The sequence below is a fragment of the Equus asinus genome, chromosome 3, assembly GCF_041296235.1.
Source record: "Equus asinus isolate D_3611 breed Donkey chromosome 3, EquAss-T2T_v2, whole genome shotgun sequence".
NCBI classification, from domain to species: Eukaryota; Metazoa; Chordata; class Mammalia; order Perissodactyla; family Equidae; genus Equus; species Equus asinus.
In genome coordinates this window covers 1739930-1766606 of record NC_091792.1, presented here as the reverse complement: position 1 = coordinate 1766606, position 26677 = coordinate 1739930, and the positions used below count along the sequence as shown (strand labels likewise).

Sequence of the window (26677 nt, the reverse complement as noted above, 5' to 3'; positions counted from 1 at the left end):
CTTGATTGTTTTCCCATATCAAGCAGTTGCTGTTGTAAGCTGCACTTACATAGTTTTCTCTCAAATTTACCTAAACCAATAGGGAAGAATGACATGATAGTCCCTAACGGCTGATCATTTAAAATCATTTATAAAGTATTGTCTTACTGAGTCAAACAAACAAGAAGAATAATATGTAGCTGAAATAAGCAGTGTTTTAAAATAAATGCTATTTGTCACTTTCTAACAAGTATTGCAAACAAAAAGATTACGGAAGTGTTGCCATACAGAGGTCCTTCAAGCTAACGTGAAAGAATATGCAAGACACGCACACACATGTGAGTTTTCGTTGTTATTTAACCTATAGTCTATAAATGGGTTGTTAAAACAACAGCTAACACTTACAGCATTCTTACCACGCCAGTACTTTAAGATGCATTTATTCTCTAAAACCCTAAGAAGTAGGTTCTATTATGAATGCCAAGCTAAGATGGCACAGCCCTCTGAAACTGCAAGCTAGTTTCTTGGCTTCAAATGCCCTTTTTGGTCATTTCCACCTGTGAAAATCATACACGAAAGTTCAAAGGTCAACTACAACCAACTCTGCCTCAGTTGCACGATCAGAATTAATTACTCTTATTTCTGAGTTCCTATAAGCCTTTATTCATTAGAATTTTTAAATATATATTAACACTTCCTACATCTAAGACACTGAGTTATTTGCAAGAGCTCCCAAGGTAGAAGGAGAGATTATTAACATAATTTTAATTATATAATAAAACAATGGTGTTATGAATAAGGCCTTGAATTTGCTGGAAACTTATCAATGTGCCAAGCAGGGTATTAAGAACTTCACAACCATTATCTCATTTAAGCCTTACAATCATCCTATAAAGAAGTCATTATTAATACTCCCTTTTTGCAGAGGAGGCAACTAAGGCTTAGAGAAAACAAGTAACAGGTCTAAGCAGGCATAACTGGTAAATGACAGGGCCTGGTCCATCTGACTCTACAGTCTATGCTTTTAAACAATGTCCTGCCCTCAAGGGTGACGGTCTAATGGAGGAGAAAACATGACCTCAATAAACTACAGTACAAGGTAAAAAAGGGAAGGCTTTTTCATAAAATGAGAAGGCAGAGGCTGAGAAAGGTCTCCAGGTAACCACTGAGCCGAGTACCGAAAGACAAACAGATCTGTGGGAAGAGAGGAGTGCTGTTCCAAACTGACGGTGATGGAGAGGATTTGGGATGCTGGGGAAGAACAGGAGAAACAGAAACTAGGTATGTCTAGAAGGTCCACATTCTGCATAAAGGAAACTTACATTAGACAGACAGGCATATATATCAGCTAAGAAGGTTAAATACAAAATTACAGGATTTGAATTTCCTCACTAGCATGAGATGCATAAAGTCAGAATCAATTCAGCATCCCTAGTTCTAAGAATGTACCAGACACAAAAACGTACCAGGCAGAAAAACGAACCAGACACAAAAACGCACCAGGCACAAAAACGCACCAGACAAAAATGTACTAGACACAAAAATGTAAGAATACATTTTTGTTTAGCAAGAATTTAGCAGGCTTTTAATAAACAGTACTACTAATTTAATTTTTGTCAAGGAAGTAATTCTCAGGAAGGTACTACGTGGAGAAATACTAAAATAGAATATATCCAGCATAAAAGGCTAAGTAGAAGAACAAGGTGAGAAACAGCACAGCGGAAGAACAGCTGTGCTCATGCTGGACTTCTGAGGCCTGCCCAAGCTTCGTGTATGACCCAGCCTGCCACTCGGAGGTTAAGCGAAAATGGGCATTCACACAAGCTTTTTCCTTCTGGCAATCTCTGTTACACCCTGTAAAAATACAGCTGATGTGTATGGACAAACAAACAAAATCTGACTGTTTCCTGATTGTGAAAGTTACATATACATACCTGTGGTATGAACATTGAGAAACCAACCACCAAACACACCCACACAAATGAAACAATCAACTTTAAAATCCACCAACCAAAGAAAACTACTATTAAAAATTTGGTTTGAAGAACTGACAATTCTGGGGATTCTAGGAAGAGAAAACAGCAGTTGCACAGACACAGAGGCAAAAAATCAGATGGGACTTCTAAGGATCTGACGATAGCAACTTGGAATACAAATCTGGGGAGGACAGGGAAATGGTGGAGGAGGAGGCTGCAACAGATCAGAAACTGCATCTTGTGGAGTCATAAACTGTGCCGCCCAAGGGTATGTTAATTTAGCCCAAGCAGTACCAGCTCCTTCCTCCATCGTCAGATGACCATTAGGTTTGTTAACAGTTGCTTTATGTACTTTGGTGCTCCTGTGTTGGGTGCATAGATATTTATAGTGTTACGTCTTCTTGGTAGAGTGTCCCTTTTATCATTATATACTGCCCCTCTTTTTCTCTCTTTACCTGTTTTATCTTGAAGTCTACTTTGTCTGATGTAAGTATGTCAACACTTGATTTCTTTTATTTGCCATTACCTTGGAGTGTTGTCTTCCATTCCTTCCTTCTGATCCTTTGTTTGTTGTTGGAGTTGAGATGTGTTTCCTGTAGGCAGCACATTGTTGGGTCTTGTTTTTTAATCCATCCCACCACTCTGTGTCTTTTTATTGGAGAATTCAATCCATTTACATTTAGAGTGATTATTGATATATGAGGGCCTAATGCTGCCATTTTATTCCTCATTTTCTGGTTCTCCTGCATTTCCTTTGTTTCTTGTCCTGTGTATTCTGGACTACCAATTCGTTCAGGCAGTTTTCTATGCTGGTTTTCTTAGTTTTCTCTTTATTTATTATTTATGTCTCTGTTCTAGATATTTTTTTTTAGTGGTCACCATGAGGTTTGTATGCAAAATGTCACAGATACGATAGTCCATTTTCTGATAACCTCTTGTTTCCTTAGACTAAGCCAATTCAATCTCTTTCCTTTTCCCCTTCTAAGTTGTTTTCGTCACATCTTGATCCATCTTGAGTTGTGAGTTTGTAATTAAAATTACAAGATTATATTTTTGATGTTTTCCTTCCCTTTACCTTTAATGTTACACTTGAGTGTTTACTAACCTGTTCTGATGGATAGCTACAATTTTCTGATTTTGTCTATCCGTTTATCTCCTTAATCACAGCTTTATAACCCTTTTCTTTTTTTTTTCAGGTATGAGGGCCTTCTTGAGAATTTGTTGTAGGGGGGATCTTGTGGCAATGAACTCTCAGTTTTTGTTTATCTGAGAAAGTTTTTATTTCTCCACCACATCTGAAGGATATTTTCACTGGACAGAGTATTCTTGGCTGAAAGTTTTTGTCCTTCAAAGATTTGAACTTGTCATTCCAGTCTCTCCTAGCCTGTACGGTTTCCACTGAGAAATCTGCTGAAAGTCTGACAAGGGTTCCTTTGTAGGTTATTTTCTTCTACTTTTCTGCCCCTAGTACTTTTCTTTGTCATTGACTTTTGCCACCTTCACTTCTATATGCCTTACAGTAGGTCTCTTTACATTGATAGGGCTAGGTCATCTATTGGCTTCTTTCAGTTACGTTTCCAGCTCCCTCTCCAGGTTTGGGAAGTTCTCTGTTATTGTTTCTTTGAACAAGCTTTCCGCTCCATTCTCATTCTCTTCTCCCTCTTGAATACCTATAATCCTTATGTTGCATTTCCTAATTGAGTCGTAAATTTCTTGGAGAATTTTTTCATTTCTTTTTCATCTTAGTTCTCTTTCTCCATCTGAAGCATTTCTACATCTCTGTCCTCAATATTGCTGATTCATTCCTCCATAATATCAGCCCTATTGTTCAGGGAGTCCATATTCTTCTTTATCTCATCCATTGTGTTTTTAATCTCCAATATTTCTGATCAGTTCTTTATAGTTTCAATCTCTTGTGAAGTAGGTCATGAATTCACTGAAGTGTCTATCTGCATTTTCTTGTAACTCATTGAGTTTTTTAATGTTAGCTACTTTGAATTCTGTGTCATTTAGGTTATAGATTTCTGTGCCTTCAGGATTGATTTCTGGGTACTTGTCATTTTCCTTCTGCTCTGGAGATTTAATATATTTTTTCATACTGCTAGATGGCATGGATTTGTGGTTGTGTGTTGTGGTGGTATTTGATTGCCGCTTCCACCTGCCACCATCAAGTGTGGGTCAACAGCTGCATATTCTTAGCCCACTGCAATATGTAGCACAGCTCCCAGGTGCTGAATTGGGGTACTGGGAGGTTGGGAGGGGGGCTTTCTCCTGCACAATCTCAGGGGCTTCTTGCTCTGTCCTTGCTATCTGCTCTCCTGGGGTGTTAGCCTGATGAAGAAACTCCTGTGACAGCTAGTCATATCTGTGTGGGGCCTCCCCCCAGGTTGTGAGGGACCTCAGAGAGCAATGATGTTCCCATGGAGGGCCAAACCCTCCCCTCTTTCCTCTCGGAGCTGTGTGCAGTCCCTGGGTCACTGTCTTTTGGGGAGGAAGAGAAGATTTCTCTTACCTTGTTCCACTTCCTTGGGGGTGGCGCTCCAGCCCCTCCATCTTCTGACATATGGCTGCGTGGGTCTCTCAGACGTCTTATGTTGTGTGGATGTCCTCTGTCTGAATATGAATGTCCTGTTCATTTTATCTTAGAGGGGAGATTACAGGGAGAGCTCACTCTACCATGATGCTGACGTCACTCTCATAAATATATTTTTAAGTTAAAAGAAAAAGGTAAAGAACTGTAGAATTCTCTCATGAAAAAGAAAAGGAAAATGGTGATAATTTTCTCTCATCTTAGTAGTGAGCTCAAGTTTTTGTAAAACATAAGCTCAAACTTTAAGAAGTTAATTGCTTAGTTTTTGAAAGAGTGATCACCACCCACCCCAGTTCTAAGGGTACAGAAGAGAAAGAAAAAGGATGCTATTGCTGTGAACTGCCATGGGAACCATAATGCTGGACAGTTTAGGAAATAGTCTTTAGAGGATCTTTCAGAATGCTTTATTCTAGTCAACCACCTGGTTGTATGACCTGAGGATGGACACAGGGCTTGCAGTTTTTGGTTTTTTTTCATGTTAAATTGTTTTCTGGCTTCTTCACTTCATAGGTTTAGCAAACGTGTTAGAAGAATATGCAAGAATGTAAACAAACTACTAACAAAAGAGAAAATGCCTCTAGTCAATAAACACGTGAAAAATATGTTCAATATCCTAATAATCAAAGAGCCAACCACTGAAAACCAGTTACCTTTAACCAACTAAATTAGGCAATAAAATTCCTTAATGACACTATTCCAAGGTAGACAAAAGTCACTAAAATTGGTCCTATCATGTCGGTACTTGTAAACTGGAACAACACTGTAGAAAAGCAATTTGGTAATAAATAACAAGAGCCATAAATTTGTTCATGCTTTTGGCACAGTAATCCATTTTCTGGGTATACAACTTTAAAAATAATAATTAAAACAATATGGGAGAAAGGCATTTGCATGAACCTAGTCACTGCAGAGAATTTATAATGATGAAATCTCAAGTGCACTTTCAAGGTTCAACAAGAAGATGGTTAACTAAGTCATGCCCATCTATCTAATGGGAACACGAACAAGAAAGGCACGTTTTCCAAAAGTGTAAGACTCAGTCTATGAATCCACAGGCATCAATGTGATTTACCACAGTGAATCCTTATGTGGGAATTATGAATAAAATGAAATCAATCAAACAAGACTACACAGATGAGTCTTAATATCTGTGCCAACCATTTGCTTATTTGGTCTTAGAGCCATTCCCCGCCCCTCTTGGCTTTATTCCGCATAGTAGGGAACTACATTTCTGTTTCCCTGCTCTCTGGCTCCTGGCAGTATAAACAAATGAGCGGCACTGGCAGAAGACTGGAGGGTAGAAGGAAGAGAGAAGCCACAGGCTTTCTCCTCTGCCCTCTCTGTTTCTGGCAGTGTCTCCACCAGCACCTGAATTTCCCCTGTGGCTTTAGTTCACCCAAACTGTCCTGCTCTCCATGGTGCCAGCTTTTGCCAGGTGCCCCCAGCTCCTGGGTTCTAGCAGCACTGCCTTGCCCTGGCAGCCTCCTGTTGTCCCTGTTCTCTGGGATAAGTCACCACCTCCTTGTTTGGCTTCTAGATCTTTTATCACCCATGTAACTCACATCCTGTATTAAATTATCCCTGCTTGAAATACCTAGAGTGGTTCTATTTTCTGAAAGGACCTTGAATAAAACAGTATCTCCAATTAATGTAAAAAGAACAAAGCTGGCTGATGACAACAAATATATCACGCTATCTGTTAAATGGTTTACATCACCGTGTGTCTGCACCTGATCCTCATGGGACCCTGGCTTTCAATGAGGCCAACTCCAACTATGTAGCAATCTCCTAGATCTCTCATGTGAGCTGTTTCAAGATTTGGAAGAAATTATGTCACCCTTTAAATGAAGGGCTGCACTTTCTAGTGAGTTTTCTTCTAGTCACTGAGTACTTGGAAGTGGCTGACAACTGCACAGCAAAATTCTCTGCTAAAAATACAATATGTAGTTACAGTCTAAGTAAGTTATTAGGACTACACACACAACACGCCACCTTCTGAGATAATACTGGTTAAACAAGAGTTTTTATCTCTTAAGAAAACAGGTTTTCAAATTGTTGGTAACAACTCATGGGTCAATGTAGTGGGGTATAACAATTTAGTGGGTCAATGTAGTGGGGTATAACAATTTAGTGGGTCATGACTACTATTTAAAAACAAAAATGAGAGAACAGAATATAACATGGAAAAGAACAGAAAATAGGGTACATTGCTCATAAGAGGGTAAGATTTGTAACATAAACTCTAGTTTCAGTTATACAGCATGTATGTATATGTGATTGTAGGTGCATGTGAATTGGTTTGTGATGGACAATCTGTTTCTGTATAAAGGTCAAGTTTAAAAAATTTTGAAAGCCATCACACACTGATACCCCTTGCCTAAACTTAAAAGATATGAAGTGATTACACCTCAGTTTTTTCTCAGTGGGATAAGTTAAAGAAAAACGTCTTCAGTTGCTGCATAAAGTTCTTTGGTTGAACATTAAAATTAAGAGAATATGATTAGAAGAACCTGGCAGATCTCCCATATTACTCATGCTAAACATTACATTGAATGTGTCCTCTCAAACTTCATACACTGAAGGCCTAACCCCCAATGTGACTGTATTTGCGGATGGAGCCTTTCAGGAGGTAATCACGGTTAAATGAGGCCATAAAGGTGGGCCCTGATCCGACAGGACTGATGTCCTCGTCAGAAGAGGAAGAGACACCAGAAGTGTACGGACACAGAGGAAGGACCCTGTGAGGACATGGTGAGGAGGCGACATCTAAAAGCCAGGAAGGGAGGTCTCACCAGAAGCCAATGCTGCTGGCACCTCAAGCTTGGACTTCTAGCCTCTATGGGTTTGAGAATGTGAATTTCTGTTAATAAAGCGACCCAGTCTGCAGTATTTTGTTATGGCAGCCTAAGGAGACCAATACACTATCCATCCCACCTCTTTCTCCGAACCTGTTATACTTACTTACGAATGAACAAATTGGTACAGGTTAAAGTAAGTATTGTCAACTAGAGAGATGTACAATAGTATAAATTAGCTGTTGTATAAGATTACATTTAGTATATCTGAGTGAGATATATGAGCGACAAAGTATTTTAAAGATATTAACAATTTACTTTTTGATACATCGTTTATTTTTCTATAAAACTTGTTTTGCTCTTTAATTTGCTAATATACACATATATATAAGTACATATACAAATAAATACTTTTTTGGTGACTGATCAATATTTTTTGTATAACTTAGAGTCACACTGTTAAACTCTTGATGTGATTTCCTGTCCTAGTTTTGTTTTTATTATAGCCCACTCCTTTTAATTTTTATCACTTCTGGAGAAAAATTTTCGAGTGATGAGAGAATATATGTAAGAAAGAATGCAACCAAATGCAAACAATGACTCTGAAACTGTAAATATGTGAAGGCTTCTTTCTTTGGCCAATAATGATCCTACGACGACTTTATCAGTGACCCCTGGAAATGATGGGGTCACAAGTAGCTCTGGGGAAAAATACAATTATTACTACACATAAATTTTTGATTCACTGAGAATAAAAGCAATATGAAACCTTGAAATGGTTTGAAATGGGAGAAATGTGGTCAGAAAACTCATGAGTGCAACTTTGACTCTAAATTTTAATGCAATGTACAAGGCTCTGGTGCATCTCAGATTCTACTTCAGATTTCTAAAAATACCAACATAACTGCGCTATGTTTATAATAGCTTCTCTGGTAATGCAGGACAAAAATGCATGATCCAGCAGAACACTGAGAACTGCTATGCAATCTCTTCTTTGTGGACATGGACGAGCAGCACAGTGACTGGTTAGTCTGGCTCTGTGGCCGCACTTTTAAATCACAACCTAGCTTCAAATCCCAGCTCTGCGTTTTGCTAGCTGTGAGACCCTGTGCAGGTTACCTGATTTCTCTGTACTTCAGCTTCCTCAATCTGCAGACTGGGGATAGTAAGAGCACATACAGCACTGGGCCATTATGTGGATTATATGGGTTAATATTAAGACAGAGTCTTGCACTCACCAAGTTCTTTATGTTTTTAAAAAGACATATATAAATGCTAGCTGAGAAGAAAAATGCTCAACTGTTAAATTCTTAAGTCTAATTATTCCCTCTTCCTTTCTCCCTATTTCTGTTTTGCGTCATCCTTATAGAGATGTCTTTTATGGTGGACTAACAATGAAGGGCTTAATAAAAATCAAATTTTCAGGAGGAATCTTAATGCCCTCTGCACTCTTAAATTCTGATCTGCATATGTGAATTTACCAAAATTGAGGAGCTTCTACAGTAAAGGAGAAATTGTGACAGGCCTGACAGTGCCAACACTTAGTGTTGGTTCCTGTTTGTTCATCACATAAACATAGAGACAGCAAGCTAGGTATTAGCAGGTGGTTATTCTAGAACTCACTTAACTTTAGAATATATTTTCTTATGAGATAGACTGTGCTTGTGTGGAATGAATTAAGTTTGTTCTTAAATGGAAACAGCTGAATTGACTAATTGACCTTTCAAAATCTAAAATGCCTTTTTACTTAAAAACATGCAGGAAAGAGTCAAATGGAAGCCATTCCTCGATAGACATTATGCTCAAGAATAAAAATATTCAGGCAATTTTAAACAACTTTATCTGAGATAAGGCACAAATCAATTTAAAACTGAGAATCAAGTTTTAAAGGTTTATGTGGGTCTGTAAGTAAAAAAAAAAACAACCAGAAAGTCCACCAATAGAAACCAGTCACTGGAAATGGCACCCGGAGCTCTGAAATGTCAATTTCATACCGCACTACGCATAATCCACCAAACACAACCAAACTGCCGTCTGGAAAAACAGCAGCAGCTGCTACTATATCTCGAAGTAACAGGTCAGACCTATTAGCCAGGTCAGAGACAAAAGTGCAACCACTCGGACAACTCACTCAGGAATCATCTTCCATCTGTTTCAGTGTTTATCGCTTATAAATCAGATGTGTTAATTGATCTAGAAAAAGCAGTAAGTCCAAATAAACTGCAGTTTGGCTTGGTATAAGTAAATGCTAAGAATATCCTAAAACAGGTAGGAGGAACCCAAGTGAGTGAGGACAGATTCATCTAGGATTTCAAGCTGGCAGCGGAAATCCATAACCTATCGGCACGATCTGCCACCCATATGCCCTTCAGTCAGATGCCCACCACAGCGCCGACACTATCAATCTGAATCATTTATTAGGTAATAAAAATTATTCAGAGGAGGACTGACTATTTTCCATATGAGAAGTTCCTTTGGGAAAACACTTGAAATCTGGCCTCAGGGACTGAAGGCAAAGACACTTCTAACCTGAGAACAAAGCAAAAGAATATGTTGCTTTCTTACTCAGAATCTTTGGGGAATTTTTTCCCTGGGGAGAGACAGGCTGGGGGACCCGGCACTCCCCAGTCCCTCCCCGATATAGGGAAATGAAGTCTGTCAGTAATGTGCAAGTGAAGAGCAATTCCAGAAACAGAATTTTCAAACTCCAGCAGATTTGATGGGGGGTGACAAGCTCCCAGACACACAACGGTGACTTAGACTCAAGGCACACAGGCTAATGACCCCTGGGCAAGATGAACCGCTGGAGCTCTCTCCATGCGCTTTTGGTCAAGTTTCTCCACGGTGTATGCTCGCACTGCTACATCCCAGAAGCAAAGGAAAAAGCAAGCCAGTCACATAAAAGTCTGCAGAATCCAGAAGCCAGCCAAACACTGCTTTATGTGCAATAGACACAGTGAACTTGCCATAGCCTTTTCTCAAGGAAAGACGATCTATCCTGCCCTGAACAGACAACGCTGGTCCCTCATACTCATACTCTAGAATGGCACTTACTAATGTCCACAGGCCAGAAAAGTCACAGATTACATCGGTGCTGATGCCTCTGTTCTCTCCAGAAAGTTCATTTTTAGGAAATAATATGTCAAAGTATAAAGGGATACATAAAATTGTTAGTCGTTGTCCTTATGAAGAGTTCTGAAACCATGGAAAATGTTTTTGAAATCAAAAGAAAATAGCAACTTGCCCCACAAAAATTGGCGTTTATTATGAAAAAAAAAAAAAGCAGCGACTGAGTTGTTTCCGCTTCACCAATCCTTCCACAGCTCACAGTATTTCATAAAACTGGTTTTCTGACATGTACTTGAAATTCCACACCCATTCTCTCCGTCTCAGCAGTGCTGTCCCCTCACTAAAACACTTCACGTTCTTCCTGCTTTTAATCCAATGTTCACTCTGTTTCAAGGCCCACTTCAAGACCTGCTTGACCTGCGTGACATCTTCCCCAACCGAGAAAATCAATAACCTTCCTTTCTGGCCTTTTACAACACCTACTGCTTCAGTCTTTCCAATCCAGTAATCCCTTAACAACCATGGAAATTATGCTCCTAAAATGTAATATAGTTGGCAAAACCTAGGTGGTAAGATCAAAGTCTCATGGAAAATAGAGGGGTAAGGAGAAAAACAATGCTTTTAAATGTTTTCCTTGAAGAAAGGTAGTTCTAGAAGGCATCTATTCCCAAACAATCTGGATCTATTGGCATTATCTCCTCCTATGGGCTTCCCAATAGGAGCCCGGCTGCTGAAGGAGGTTCTCCAAGTCTGATGTTAGGAGGCTGTTACCTCTTGAGCAGCCCTCACTGACTTAGAATTCACTGTACTTGGCACTTGCATTCCCCTTTCTTTCTTTTCTTTTTTGGCAAATCTTAGCAATATGTTTGTGCTATTAACTGACCAATTACTAGGCTGCATAACAGTTTTCTGGACCAGTCTTCTTCATCTCGTGAAGGCGGAGAACACAGAGGTTTCCTGTCCAGTGCTGCTTCACAGACCCAGTGAGACGGCCTGCTCAGGAGGATGTGGAAAACTATCATGCTCTGTTACTTGGGGACATAATCATAAGACTGAGTTATCTCAAAACACTGGTTCTGAAGAATTAACATATTGCACCTCACTGACCATTCCATTAAAAAACATGAGTCTCGTAATAATGAAAAAAAGTCCATTGTTGTTCTGAGTCCATATAGATGTCTGCAGATACTGTTATTTTCAGTAAATTTTTAAAAATCAGATCTTAGAGATATTTCTTAATTTATTTTCTTCCTCTGAGGATGCTTGGTGGTCAGATTCAGTATTATATTTTCAACTCCAATTACCTTTCATACTATTTCTGACAAATAGAAATGGCAAGCAATAGGATATACTGGAGTATACGAGGAAGCCATTTGGTGTAAACCTAATTCGGCCTTTGTTTTTTTCAAAAGGGCCTGATGTGGCCGTTGAGCATGCATTGTATATCTGCTTTAAACATTTCCTATGGCAAGCACAGATGGCCTTAAGATAAAGGTGTAATGTCCCCCCACATTGGTATTTCCTTAAGGATAAGCATCTTTCCTTAGGCTAGGAACTGATTGCTGTGCTCACCTTTGATCAGCCAGCTCACCTGTGACCAGCCAGATTGAGACAACAGACCTGCCACCCTCCTGTGTCCACCAAGACAGCAGACCTACCTGCTGTGTCCATCCATTGCTGTGCTGACAGAGCAGTCTCGTGACTATTGTAAAAAGGACATTTCAATCATATGTGGAACATCCTCTTTGGGGGTATATAACCACTATGTATACCCCACTTCTTTGGTGCCCTTTCTTCCTTTGGGAAGAAAGGCCCCAGGCCATGGTCCTCACATTTTAGCTCAGAATAAATTCACCCAAATTTTCATTTATAGATTGGTTATGGATTATTTTCGTCGACATTTCCCCCCAACAACTCACTCGTTTCACTGAAGTACTCATTAAACCTCTGCCTTGTGCTGGTCACTCAGCTGGGCCTAAGAGTCACAAATGCAAACACTGATCCCCGCCCTTAAGGAGCCCAGCCTGTTTGGGGTGGAGGGTGAGGGAGACAGCAACTGGTAAGGGAATCTCCTTTATTGAAACAAAAAACAACTCTACCATCTAAGCTCCAGGAGCAAGAGAAACTGGACCAAGCAGCCTCCACCGTGCCCTGGAGCCTCGCCTTCCAGCGGGCTCCCCTGAGTTACTGCCATCACCTTCATGCTGCCTTCCCGGGCGTGTTATTCCCGCTGAGTAATAAAAACACCTTTTTTGGGCTCCCATCAGCACAATGAAGACAGGATGGCATTTAAAAAGACTGTCCGAAACGGTTAAGGTAGGACAAATGGGAAACTAATAAATTAAAACAACATGCAGCTTAAAAAATAATCTCAGATTTCCGATCTTACCACTGCTAACTGATTTCTTGAGCTTATAGGCTATTGCTTAGCTGTCTGACACTGCCACCCTCCTAAGAACCTACAGAAGCTGCCCATGGCTGTTACAGCTTTCTGTATACAAAATGGAGCTAAAACATAAAACCTGTAGGATTTTTCAGCTTTAAGAAAAACACATTGCTAACTAAAATAAAAAAGGCAAACATTATGAGAAAAATATCTTTAGCAAATAAACATAAATATATTCACTTTATTAAGGAATTCATTCAGATTGACAAGATATAAAGAAAAATAAATGCAAGTTTAAACCTTGCTATGATAAAATACACAAAAAATGAGTTATCCCTATTACCCTGTAAAAATTACCAAAAAAAATCTGAAGAACTACTGCCAGTGAAGGTGGAGGGAGGCAGCGGTGCCTGAGCACTGCTGATGGTAAAATAAACTAGTTAAAGCCCCTTTAAAATCAATTTGGCAATATGTATCATAAGCAACAAGAGGGCCCACATCCTCTATCATCTCACCTCTGGGAAACAACTCAAAGTATAGGAAAAGCCACACGCAGGACATTTCATGGTAGTGTTACCTGCAGTGTGATAGCTGAGAGCAAGTTTATATTCAACTGCAGATAATTAAGCAAAATATATTAAATCTCTTTGGTGAAATATTATGGAATCATTAAAAACTAGCCATCATACTAGGGGATGGTTGTATTATGTTTCACATTTTTAAGTTAATTTTCTCAAAAGCCAACACTGTAACTATATGAAGTAGCTGAATTCTTTAACATAGTTTGACATTAAATAACAAGCTGTACCTCACTGTCTGATAAACGAAAAGTATGGAAGGAAAATGTTTAAAGATCCAGTGGAAGTATTCATAAAGCTAGAATATGCTTTCACTAATTATAGTTTGTTGCTCTCTAAAAAGGAGAAAATGCTGCATTTATTTTGAATTAGTTTTTTTTTTTTTTTTTTTACTAGAACCTTGTATCTTCCTAGGCATTCAAGCCTAGCAAGGGTCTCTCATTAGCAGAAAATCAAGAGACTCTCTCTGTGTGAAGTAGGTTGGGTACAATGCGGCATTTGCAATTAAAGATTACAATCACCGCTGCAGCAGCAAAGCCCAGCTGACACTGATCATTTCTACTCCTTGGTACAGAGATATAAAAGATCTTAGCAATAACCTACATAAACACAACTGTTTGCGTTTAAGATTTTGCTCATTACAGGCATGCTGTGCTTAACAATGAGGATATATTCTGAGAAAGGCGTCGTTAGCCGACTTTGTCATGCAAACATCATGGAATGTACTTAGGCAAACCTAGATGGGATAGCCTACTACACACTCAGGCTCTATGGTACAGCCTATCGCTCCTAGGCTACAAACCTGTACAGCATGTTACTGTCCTGAATACTGTAGGCAACTGTAGCACAATGGTAACTGTGTATCTAAATGTAGAGAAGGTACAGTAAAAATACAGCATAAAAGATTAAAAAAAAAAGTGAACCTGGGGGCTGGCCCCGTGGCCGAGTGGTTAAGTTTGCGCGCTCTGCTGCAGGCGGCCCAGTGTTTCGTTGGTTCGAATCCTGGGCACGGACATGGCACTGCTCATCAAACCACGCTGAGGCAGCGTCCCACATGCCACAACTAGAAGGACCCACAACTAAGAATATATAACTATGTACCAGGGGGCTTTGGGGAGAAAAAGGAAAAAAAAAACCAATTAAAGAAAAAAAAGGTACACCTGTATAGGGCACTCACTATGAATGGAACTTGCAGGACTGGAAGTTGCTCTGGGTGAGTGAGTGAGTGAGTGGTGAGTGAGTGTGAAGGCCAGGACACTACTGCACACTACTGTAGACTTTACAAATACTCTACACTTAGGTTACACTGAATTTATAAAAAATATTTTTATTCAATAATAAGTTAGCATTAGCTTACTGTAACTTTATAAACCTTAATTTTATTTAACTTTTTGACTCTTCAATAATAACACATAGCTTAAAACACAAACACATTGTACAGTTGTACAAAAATATTTTCTTTCTTTATTCTATAAGATTTTCTCTATTTTTAAATTTTTTATTTTTTGAACTTTTTTGTTAAAAACTAAGACACAAACACACACACTAGCCTAGGCCTACACAGGGTCAGGACCTTCAATATCACTGTCTTCTCCCTCCACATCCTGTCCCACTGGAGGGTCTTCAGGGGCAATAACACACATGGAGCTGTCATCTCCTACGATAATGCCTGCTTCTGGACCACTTCCCGAAGGACCTGCCTGAGGCTCTTCTTGAGGAAGTGTCACTCTTCAGAAATATGTCCAAGGTGGTTTGCTTGGTTTGTCTCTTTTCCTCATCGTAGATTTGCTCGTAAGCAGATAATGCACCATGAACATTCCTCTCTATTAATGAAAACCTTTAGATCCTGGGTCCACGTCTTCAAACTTTTTAAGCAGCTTGTTGAGGTCTGTAAAAGCTTCTGCTAAACCCTTCGCTGTGAATTTTCTTGGGCGTTCTTCTTTTTCTTCTCCTGCAGTTTCCTTTTCTCTTCCTCTTCTTCAGCTATGCATTCCACTGCAATTCCAACAACTCCTCACTAGTCAACTCCTCAGGAACCACCTGTAGGAGCTCCTCATCCTCATCCACACCCAGGTTCGAGCCGTTTGCCATCTCAACCACAGCCTTGTTAATTTTTGCAACCTCCTCATCCTTGGCAAATCCTCTGAAGTCATGGATGAACCTCTTGAGTGTCTTCTTCCAGATGCCATTCATACACTGCTTGGTGACATCACCCTAAAACCAAGCAAGGTTCTTGACACAGCCATAGGTGTTGTAATCCCTCCAGAACTGCATCAGTGTCTTCCTCAGTTGCAGCAATGGCCTGGGCAAAGGTCCCCCTCAGGTCGTGGGCCTTAAAAGCTACTCTAACTCCTTGATCCATTGGTTGGATCAAAGAGGTGGTGGTGGCGGGAAAAACACCATTTGAATATTGGGATGAAAATCACCAATAAAAGGAGGATGTCCAGGAGCATTATCAACAATAAACAAAATCTCGAAAGGTGTGTTATTCTGCAAACAGTACTTCTCCATTTCACTAGCACAGCAGTTCAGGAGGGCATCTTGTAAGAGGAGCTGGGTCCTCCAGGACCTCTTATTGCTCCTGTAGTGCACTGGCGCTGTGTGCTTCTTGATGCACTTGAAGGCCCTGGGGTTCTCACTGTGCCAGATCACGATGGGTTTCAGTTTGTAGCCTGCAGCATTGCCTCCAAGCAGGACTGACATCCTGTCCTTAAAAGCCTTGCAACCTGGCACTGACTTGGCCTCCTTGTGGATGAAAGTTCTTTCAGGCATCCATTTCTAGAACAGGGAGTTTTCATCTACATTGAATACTTATTTGGCAAGTAATTTTCCTCTACAACCAGCTTATCTAGAATTTCCAAAAGTTCCTCAGCTGCCCTCACATCAGCACTCGCAGACGCACCACTCACTTCACACGATGTAACGAGTAACGATTCTTGGATCATTTAAACCACCCAGAGCAGGCAGTAAACTCAACATCGTAGTTGGGTCCAGCCTTTTCTTTCATTGCAAACTATTTTCTTTGGATGTGACTGTCATGGTGCTGAGAGGAATACACTTCTGCGTCTGGTCTTCAACCCAGGTCATTAGATGTTTCTCCATGTCTGGTATGTATGAGGCCTTCTCAAGTTTTTGTCAGTCTCGTTTCCTTCAATGAAGCAGATCCTTCAACAGCTTCTGTCACTCTGTTCTTGTTCTTCCAGATCGTAGCTAAGGTGGAATGGGTCACGCTTGCCTGGCAAGCAATAGCCATCACTGATTTTCCACCTTCATAGTCCTTAATCACTTTTCCTTTCATTTCCAGGTCAATCACTTGTGTGCTCTTACTGGCAACATTAGCAGTGGACAATGAACAAAACAACATGAGATTACATCAAGCACAAGAGAAAATGATCCAATCAAGCCACACGGTAACCATGAGATGTTTGAGGCTGCAACAGGCCTAACACGGCATACTGTTTTACAGTGAACTTTTTTTTATGAGTAGAAAGAGTACACTCTAAAATAACAAAAAGTATAGTAAACACATAAACCAGTAACATAGTCACTTATCATCATTATTGTGTATTACGTACTGTATATAACTGTCTGTGCTATCCTTTTATATGACTGGTAGAGCAACAGGTTTGCTCACTCAGCATCACCACAAACACATGAGTAATGCATTGTGCTATGTTATGATGGCAGCAATGTCACTAGGCAACAGGAATTTTTCAGCTCCTTTATAATCTTATGGGACCACCATTGTACATGCAGTCTGTCATTGACCGAAATGTCATTATCCGGCACATGACTGTATTGCTAAAAACACAAGCTCTATGAGAAAGGAGGAAAAGATCTGGAATGCAAGACCATTTGTCTGAGAAATGCACAAAATTTGCTGTCCCCAATCAAGATCTTTAATTTCAGGGTGAGCATTGTGGTCAAGGGTTTCCAAATGTGAGGAGAATTTGAAGAGGTGCTCCATAATCTCTAACCCTTACCTCTAGTATAACTCAAGTACATTCAACAAATGGGAAATTACTTGGTATAATATGACCTGACAGTATTAACAGATAGTGAAAAGAATAAGAGAAGAAAACAGCTGCAAATGTTAAAGGTAACCATATTGCAACAATGAAGGGTAGAATTCATGTTGAGAGTGGAAATTCTTAATATATTTTTATATGCTGCTTTTGATTTTAATCAAATTGATTCCAAATTTTAAGTCTCTTAAGCAAAGACTCCAAAAGTTAGAGGGTTATTACAACTCCTCTCCCTACCTAACCCCCACAACTCTAGGTTTTAAGAAAAATCACATTAAATAGCAATTTTCTAGAACAGGTAAGGTCATTGAAAGTAATTTTCAGGGAATTACAGTATGGATTGAAATAACTTTTGTTGGACGAACTACTATTCTAAAACATTTCCACCCCTAGGTTAATAAATTTCAAATTTTATTAATTTTGCCAAGATGACAGCAATACAATCAGTGCAACTTCGTGCACAGGAGATCTGCACGGGTGCTGTAAGAGAGAACCGTGGCCTAAACTCTGAAGCATATGCACGCAGAGGTAGAGCCTGGACTCAGCTGACTGACGTGTCTTGACTGTGTTACACGATGCATGTTGCTTAACCTCTCCATGAACCTCAAATTTCCTCATTCTAGATGATCTCTACTGTCTCTCAGCTCTGAATTTCCATAATTAATCTGCCAGATATCTTAGGTTTGCACCCTCCAAATTCAACCAGCTCTCTGCCCTGGAGGTTGACCTGCACACGCTGCCTCAACAGGCCCCCTGGCATCTAGATGGATTTGTCAGTGAGCAGCCTCAGCAGCAGACCAGACAGGAAAGGAGAACGAGGGCAAGGTATCTTTCCTCTGGCTTCCGCCCCTGCAGTCACCTGAGGCTGCCTTTGTCTCCTGCCTGAAGCCTGCTCGCCTCTCGTCAGCTTGCTGAGGGGCCTCTCTCTCCCTGCTTTCCCTCCCACGCACAGTCAGACCTACAGGTGGAAACAGCTCTGCGGCTACTCACCTCAGGCTCCTGCCCTGTCCCTGTACGTTCAAGACATCCTGCCCACGACTTTGTAATTAGTCCCTCTACATATAAATTCACCTCCAATTATCCCTATTTGAAAGTGCCATCTTTTCCTATTGGGAATCTGACTCATACAATCACTTTTTAAAGAGTTTGATCAAGGGGTGTAAGTCAGAATCTAGTATCTAACGAACGGTAGCTGTGTAAATTTGAGTATTGCTTATTATTGAGATTTAAGGTCACTTGAAAGTAACTTATCAAAAGCACTTATTTTATAAACAAAAAAATTAATTTAAAACATCTTTTTGGTTAGATCATAGTCTGATTAAACCAATAATTACTTGATTTTGCAATAAAGTGTCTGGAATAGATGAAAGCAGAAGGGTATGACTGGAAAGCAATTTCTAAGTCATTTTTTTAATATTGCCTTTGGCAACTTGGTTTTCTCTTTTCTTGTTTTGCTGAAAAAATTTAAGTGTGAATTTGTCCCTAAGAGCATGGAAGTAATCACTCAATAAAGTTGTTTTAAAAAAAAAGAGGAAGAGGACTTGGCCCTATCTAAATTCTCCCCCCAAAAACCCTGTAAGCAGTTTTTCATGTCTAGTTGTTAATGTATGAACTGCCGTAAAAACTTGTCTTCTCATTGCAATCGACAAATCAGTAAAACTATCATATAAAAAATTTGTTTTTAAGAGGAGGAGATGTCCTGGGAATTGAGTTTTAACCTTAGTTTTATAAAATGTTTGCTATGTAATGATACGTGAAATTCCTAGGTATTTTTTCCTAGGAAGCATATAAGCTTGCACTTATGTGCATAGAATACAGCCAACTTTCTAATGTAATCACTAGTTTCAACATAAAAACTAATTTAATAATTTTCCAAAAACAACTGTATAAAATTCACATCCAGAAACATTATGCTACTGATTACTAATACTGTATACTTACGCCATTTAAATAATGACCGTTTTCTATTTATAACTATACTTCGGTCTTATGGTTAAGGATAATTTAAAAAAAATTCCTCTGATGGTTCAGTCTTGACAACTTTGTGGTTGCAGAGCCTGTGAGCTACTGAGACTGCACAGCTATCTGGGAAATTGACTTGCTTCAGGTATCTTCCCAGTGTAGTTAGGCCTAATTAAATAAAAATAATGAATGGGTTTGGGTGCTGAGCAGAGCTGGTTCAAAGCACAGAATAAAATAGTTCATTGTGATTTTAATCATAACTGTCTGGAATAGAACGGAGAGTGCCAATTTAAACTGAAATGAATAATACTAATTAGTTTCCTTTAGCAGAATAATAAGGCTCCACATCATTAGCATTCCCGCTGTCTCCTAAATGTGACTATAAACATTTATAATTTTTAAAAAATAATTCTTGAAAGTTTGGCAATATCAAGAGTTTTAAGCTTAAAAACTGAATCTCAGTGTGAAATATTCAAAGCAGTCTGGAAAGGCAATTCAGGAGTTAAATCATATAAAAATACCTGTTTGCAAAGGTACAAAGCGGAATTAACACAGCGCTGGCTTTGCATTAATTATACACAGAAGTCATCTTTCAGAGCAGTGATACATAGTTTATATACAACTCTGCAAGTGTTTTGGGGTGCTCATTCATTTTGTCCTCATTAGGAATGATGTTAAAGGTTGGAACTAAATACTTTTTTGCAGCTATCTTTGTCTTAGAGCAAAGTTTCTTTCCTATTCTTCATTGCTTCTGGATGACACCAACAATAAGTTTTGCTCTACTTAAAATGGGTACTTACTGAAAAATCACCCATTAATAATTAATGTAAAATTTCTGCAAATTTTCATCTAAAGCTGCCTCAATCTAAAACATAAAAGCCTCTTATTACGATACCCATTATCTGTGTTCATTGGAAAAACTCAAGAAAAAAAACTGAAGGAAATTCTTAGGAAAAGCCTTATCTTAAAGGGGCTACACCTCTCTAGTCCTAAGAGAACTCAGCGCTGCCGGAAACACAGCAGGACTGGACTGCGCTCCAGACTGCTCCCCCGAAAGGTCCCGCCCCAATCACAATTCAAGAAAACTGAGGAGATAAGAATACTTGCCTGGCACTGTTTCTCAGGAATAAACATTCCATTACTCACATAAATCCTATTCCAACTTTCTGAAGCAATTCAATCTCTGAAACATACTAACATTTAACAATATTCACTCCTGAATGGATAATTTGAGGTTTCTTATCAGTGAATTCATAATTTCCTAAAACAAACCATGGTAACTCTCAAACTTGCCTAGTGCTATAATAAATGACTACTGCAGTCAGGCATAGACCCAAATCTCCTCGACTGTTCAACAAATTCTCAACCTGTCCATTTGTATACAAAAAAAATTTCCAAATAATTTTCACACTCTACCTATGAATTAATTGAAACAAACTTCAGATAAATTTGTATAATCACATACATACTTCCTCATGTCAAATACTTTTATTTTGTTTTAAAAACCAATACTCTTAAAAGATTCTATGTAATCAGCCCTAGACAAACTGGCCAGTAAAACTGTTCTTGGTAATCAGTCATCACGGGTTCTGCTTACAAAGTACTTAAAAATATGGTCTATAAATAGTATTCTTGAAGTCTAACCCAGAGGATAGAACAAAGTATAATATAATACTGGGAAGAATTACAGCAAATCTAACTCCAAGAGAAAAAAAAGACCTTTAACTTTTTTCTTTAATCACATACCACAGTTAACTGCATGTTTAAAAAAAAAAAAAAAAAAAGGCATTGTATTTTCCTAACAAGATAATCTGGTTTCATGGCTAAAAACAGAAAAAGAAAAAAATAGGTAAGAAATCCAGTGCGGCCAAAGCTACGTGGATTTAGGGAGGCACAGCCATGAGCCCAGCTCGCCAGCCCCGCTGAGCCCCGCTGAGCCCCGCTGAGCCCCGCTGCCTCTACGGTGGATGCTGGTCCTGCACTTACACTTGGGGAGGACTCGAAAGAAATAAGTTTTAATGTAATCTTGCTACTCTTTTTCAGGCCTTGTTCACAGCAAAGTGGTTCTCAACAATTTAGTCAGTAGTACAATGTTATACAACTGCGTCATTTCCACCCTGAGCTGATTTAAAGTTCAAAATAAACTCATTCACTCAACAATTTGACAGTCAAAACAAAACACTCAGTCCCACTTTTCAGTACTTTGAAATGCAAATGTATAATTGAAGCTGGACACTACACTAAGCTTTCTGTATGAAAGAACTTTACTTCTCATGAATCTAACATCCACAACATAGACAGCAGCATGACATCCTCAAGCAACTTCCAAGTTTTCTGGTGGAGGGGCAGGAGCCTTAGTGCAAACTAGCGGCCAGGATTAATACTTGAGCTACTCCTACACAATACTAATCACTATTCTGAAGCAATGCTGATATAAAGAAACTCAAATTATGTTATGCCAATATGACTTTCTCCATTTCTCTGGGAACCTGAGAACAGCAATCTGCAGAATGGAGTGTCAAATCTGAAAGTCAACGTTTACCTGTGTCTATCGGTATTGCACTGCTCTTCATTACAAAGGAAATACATTAAGATGTCTTTGTAGTTCTTGCCTTGTATCACACTATCATTTGATTTATAACTGATCTCTGGAAGTTTTCTAGTAAGTATTTTTTGCAGAAGATGAGCTAAGAAACATTTCTATATATACGTATTTTTTGTTTTGTTTTGTTTTGTTTTTCAGGAAGATAAGCACACAGCTAACATCTGCCACCAATCCTCCTCTTTTTGCTGTGGACAACTGGCCCTGAGCTAACATCTGTGCCCATCTTCCTCTACTTTATACGTGGGACACCTGCCACAGCATGGCTTGACAAGCAGTGTACAGGTCCGCACCCGGAGTCCGAAGCGGCGAACCCCGGGCTGCTGAAGTGGAATGTGCGAACTTAACTGCTGCGCCACTGGGCCAGCCCCTCAATATTCTTTATTTTCTTGATCTTTTCAATATTTCTACTTAAATTATATTTTTAACTTTTTATTCTGAAATAATTATAGACTCACAGAAAGTGGCAAAAATAGTACAGAGGGTCCCATGAACCTTTCACTGAGCTTCCCCAGTGGTGACATCTTACACAATCGTAGCACAACATCAAAACTGGGAAATTATCATTAGTACAATACTGTTAACTACAGGCTTTGCTAATTTCACCAGTTTTTACACGCGTTCATTTGTGAGTGTATGTACAGCTTCATGCAATTGGATCCCACGTCTAGATTCATATACCCACCTCATCATCACAAGGGAACCCCCTGCACAGCAGCGGCCCGCCACACCCATCCCTGTCAACCATTAATCGGCTCCCCTTCTCTCATTTTATCATTCTGAGAGTGTTAAATAAATGCAATCATATAGGTAACCTTTTGAGTAGCTTTTTTTTATTAATCATGATGCCTTTGAGATCCACCCAGATCGTGACAAGCATCAACAGTCCACTCCTTTTTACTGCTGAGTGGTATTCCAGAGCAGGGCCGCATGGGAATTCGTTTAACCACCCGCTGAAAGGCACTCGGGCTGTTTCTGGTTTGAGGCTATTAGAACACAGCTGCCACAACATTCACATGCAGGTTCTGTGTGAATATAAGTTTTCATTTCTCTGGGATAACAGCCCAACAGTGCAAGTGCTGAGTCTTGAACTTGTATAGCGATCTTGTGGTGTGGAGTGACATCCCGATGTAGTTTTAATTTACATTTCCTTGCTGGTTAAGAAGCAGACAATTTTTCATGCGTACATGCAGCAACTGTATATCCTCTCTGGTAAAATGTCTGTTCACTTCTTTTGCTGATTCTGTAACTGTATTCTTTTCTGTTTCTTTGTTTACTGTCAAGTTTTGAGAGTTCTTTACATATTCCAGACCCAAGTTCTGTGTCAGATTTGCATATATTTGTGATTTGCAAATATTTTCTTCTAGTCTTCAATTTATTTTATCATCCTATAACAGAGTCTTTGGCAGAGCATTTTTAACTTTGATGAAGTCCAATTTATGAAAAAATTTTTTACAAATGATGCTTTTGGCGTCAGGTGTAAGAACTCTTTTTCTATCCCAACTCTCAAAGCCTCTTTTTTTTTTTGTGAGGAAGATTGGCCCTGAGCTAACATCTGTGCTGGTCTTCCTCCCTCTACCTTCTAAGTATGTGGGAAGCCCCCACAGCAAGGCATGATGAGCAGTGTAGGTCCACACCTAGGATCCGAACCTGTGAACCCTGGGCCTCCATACTGGAGGGTACAAACTTAACCGCTATGCCATCGGGCCAGCCCCTCCCAAAGCTTTTTAAAATTTTTTACATTTTCTTGTAAAGTTTTATAGCTTTAAATTTTATATTTAAATCCATGATCCATTTTGAGTTAACCTTTATAGAAGGTGTGCAATCTAGACAGAGATTCATTTTCTCTGCCTATAGATGGATGTTGTTTCTCTGCCAGCATCATTTGTTGAAAAGACTCGTTCCTCCACTGAGTTATTCATGCCCTTCTGTAGGTTCTCTGTTCTACTGATCCATGTCTATCTCTCCAATCGCAGTAGCTATACAGGAAGTCTTAGCGTTGAATACAGTGATCCTCTCTCTTTTATGGTTCTTTTCTAAATTCCTTTCTCCATGTAAAATTTAGAATAACCTTGTTGATACCTACAAAAAACTTGTTGAGATTTTAATAAAAATTATGTTAAATCTATAGGTAAATTTGAGGAGAGTTTGACTATTTTAAGTGCTACTTCATGTGAAATTTTAAAAGGTTTAAATAAAAAAGGCTTAAATAAATAAAAGTCAACGTATTATTACTATATAATTATAATAAAATTGACTATTTTATATGGTTTTTTCTTAAAGTTTTAAAATTTCACACAAAGAGACTTTAAACCTTTTAAAATGTCACATGAAGAAAGTAACACTGAAAAATAAAGTCACCTTTCTAGTAGTTCTTTACCTCTTTACTTTCCAGTCCAGTAAAGATTATAACATGGTACATTACTTTTATTTTTTAATTAAAAAATTCACCTAATGGCTACTCATTAAAACTGACATAAAAAATTTCTACAATCAGCATCACCTCTCTTGATTACCAAGTATAATCATTATTCTATAAAACACTAACATTTGTACATAAGGAATGTATAATACTATAACAACCTGAAGAACTTGCCTAGTAAAATTTTACCTACCTCTCTGCCAGTTTCAATTACTTCTATTACTCTAGCTGACTTATCTAACTCTCTACTAGAAAAAATGAATTGAACACATGGTCTGCTCTACATCATTCACATCCATTCGCATGCGATGTGTCTCTGTCTCCATCTCGGCCTCTACACCTGTATATATTAGTGTCTGGCACTCAATCAAAAGACCATCACCTAACCAATAACAAACTTGTTCTTTGAGGCCTTGTTATATTTTAGACCATTTAATATAAATTCTGTCTATATTTATATATACTCTCTTTTAGAGGCTTTTAGTTTCAGATTAAAGTGCAGTTTAAACAAAGATTGTATTACTTCTGGTAAAGCACCAAAATGCTTGTTGAGAACCTTACTCTTGAAAGAAGAGAAAACAGTTATAAATGTGTACAATTCTGAGTCAAATATGGTCAGGTTTTGGATTTCACAGCTAAGTATAACTTATAGAAATGAAAAACATTTATGTTAGGGAATTTTTTCCCAGAAAAGTGAACAAAAAACCCCCCTTTGATCTCATTCTTTTGGTGTACTTTTAGTATTTAAATGCCAAAAGGTTCAAAATGTAACAGCCTTTATAACCTAAAGCTATTCAATGTAAACAAAAACATGTTGGGGAGAATATATCCTTATGTTGTCTCTCACTGGAGAATAATTTTTTTCAAAGTAAGACAACAAATACGTTAATTTTGAATCTTGTCTAGTGTGGTGGAAAATATAAGAATCTAAAACTAGTATTTCAGGAGAAAAATTCTGTGCAACTGTTATTTTTATTTAGATTACCAAGATACTTCTATTCCACTTATATTTGTTAGTATAATTGGCTTAAAGTAGAAGTTTTCATAGTTACCAAATGTTTCAGAGATACGCACAAGCTCTTACATGGGATGTATTCCATACTAAAAGCGGAAAAATAATGTTCTAGATTGTGAAGAAAAATTTTAGAAAGCTTTAATCTTGTTGTTTTTATTTTGGTGGCAAAAGTCTGAAATCAAAGCAGTCAATGCATGTGCTATCTCAGTTTCCAAGGGGAATACTTCAAAGAGCGGTCCCCAAGCAGAAGCGGCGTTAGCTGGATGCTTCTTAGAAATGCAATTCTAGGACCCCATCTCAAACCTGTTCTATTGAACCATGACTATCTCTCCAATCACAGTAGCTATACAGGAAGTCTTGGGGTAGGTCCCAGCAATCTGTTTTAACAAGTCATCCAAATGATTCTCATGGATGTCCTAGTTTGAAAAGCAATGGTTTAGGAGAATGGAACTTCCTCACATCTGCCTAGAGGCCCTAAAACAAACTTTATGTTTCAGATTCCTCAAAGGAGGGCACTACTTATACTGTAGGTGAGACAATTCTTTCTTATGGTGAACTTTTAGCATCTGTGGCCTTCTGGCATGAATAGCAATAAATGATGCTATTTACCATGTCCCACAGGGTTGGTAAGAACTTGTGAAGAATCACTCACGGGGAAAGGCTCCATTTAGTCCTTCCATTCTTCTCCTTGGATCCAACCCTCTCCAAAGACCTGACACACTCTTCCCTTGCTTGCCGAATCACCTCTGCTCGAAGAAGAAAGGAAGGGCAACCCATTGGTTCTAGATGCAGACAGTGAAGGGGTGGGGGTGAGGAAACAGAGGCCAGTCTTTACTAGTCATAGCAGGTATCACCATCTTATTTTTTTTCTTAATGTCAAGGATCAACTCATTCTTTTCAACTCCAAATATGTTATAGAAAATAAATGGGAGGGCTGGCCCTGTGGCCAAGCAGTTAAGTTTGCGTGCTCTGCTTCAGTGGCCCAGGGTTTCACCAGTTCCAATTCTGGGTGCAGACATGGCATGGCTCATCAGGCCATGCTGAGATTGCGTCCCAGACAGCACAACCAGAAGGACCTACAACCAGAGTATACAACTACGTACTGGAGGCCTTTGAGGAGTGAAAGAAAAAAAAAGAAGATTGACAACAGATGTTAGCTCAGGCGCCAATCTTTAAGGAAAAAAAGAAAAGGAATGGGAAAAAACTGGATATTTACGTAAGTGATCCTTATCAGGATAAGCTTTTAAATATAAAATCTTAGTCATCTATACTTGCCAT

The 26677-nt window shown here is 39.0% G+C and overlaps 1 protein-coding gene across 4 annotated transcripts in view; it reads right to left on the bottom strand.

Annotated features, from left to right (window-relative positions):
• GSTCD (glutathione S-transferase C-terminal domain containing) overlaps positions 1–26677 on the bottom strand; it is a 140337-nt gene that overhangs the window by 88946 nt on the left and 24714 nt on the right. For 3 of the 4 annotated variants that reach the window (XR_011501811.1, XM_044767450.2, XM_070504534.1), the window contains exon 6: positions 4468–4596. The exons of the other annotated variant lie outside the window; for it this stretch is intronic. Coding sequence is in view for 2 of the 3 variants with exons in the window: in XM_044767450.2 (XP_044623385.1) it covers positions 4468–4596 (129 nt within the window). In the remaining variant the exon portion in view is untranslated. The remainder of the gene's footprint in view (positions 1–4467; positions 4597–26677) is intronic. 4 annotated transcript variants of the gene reach the window in all.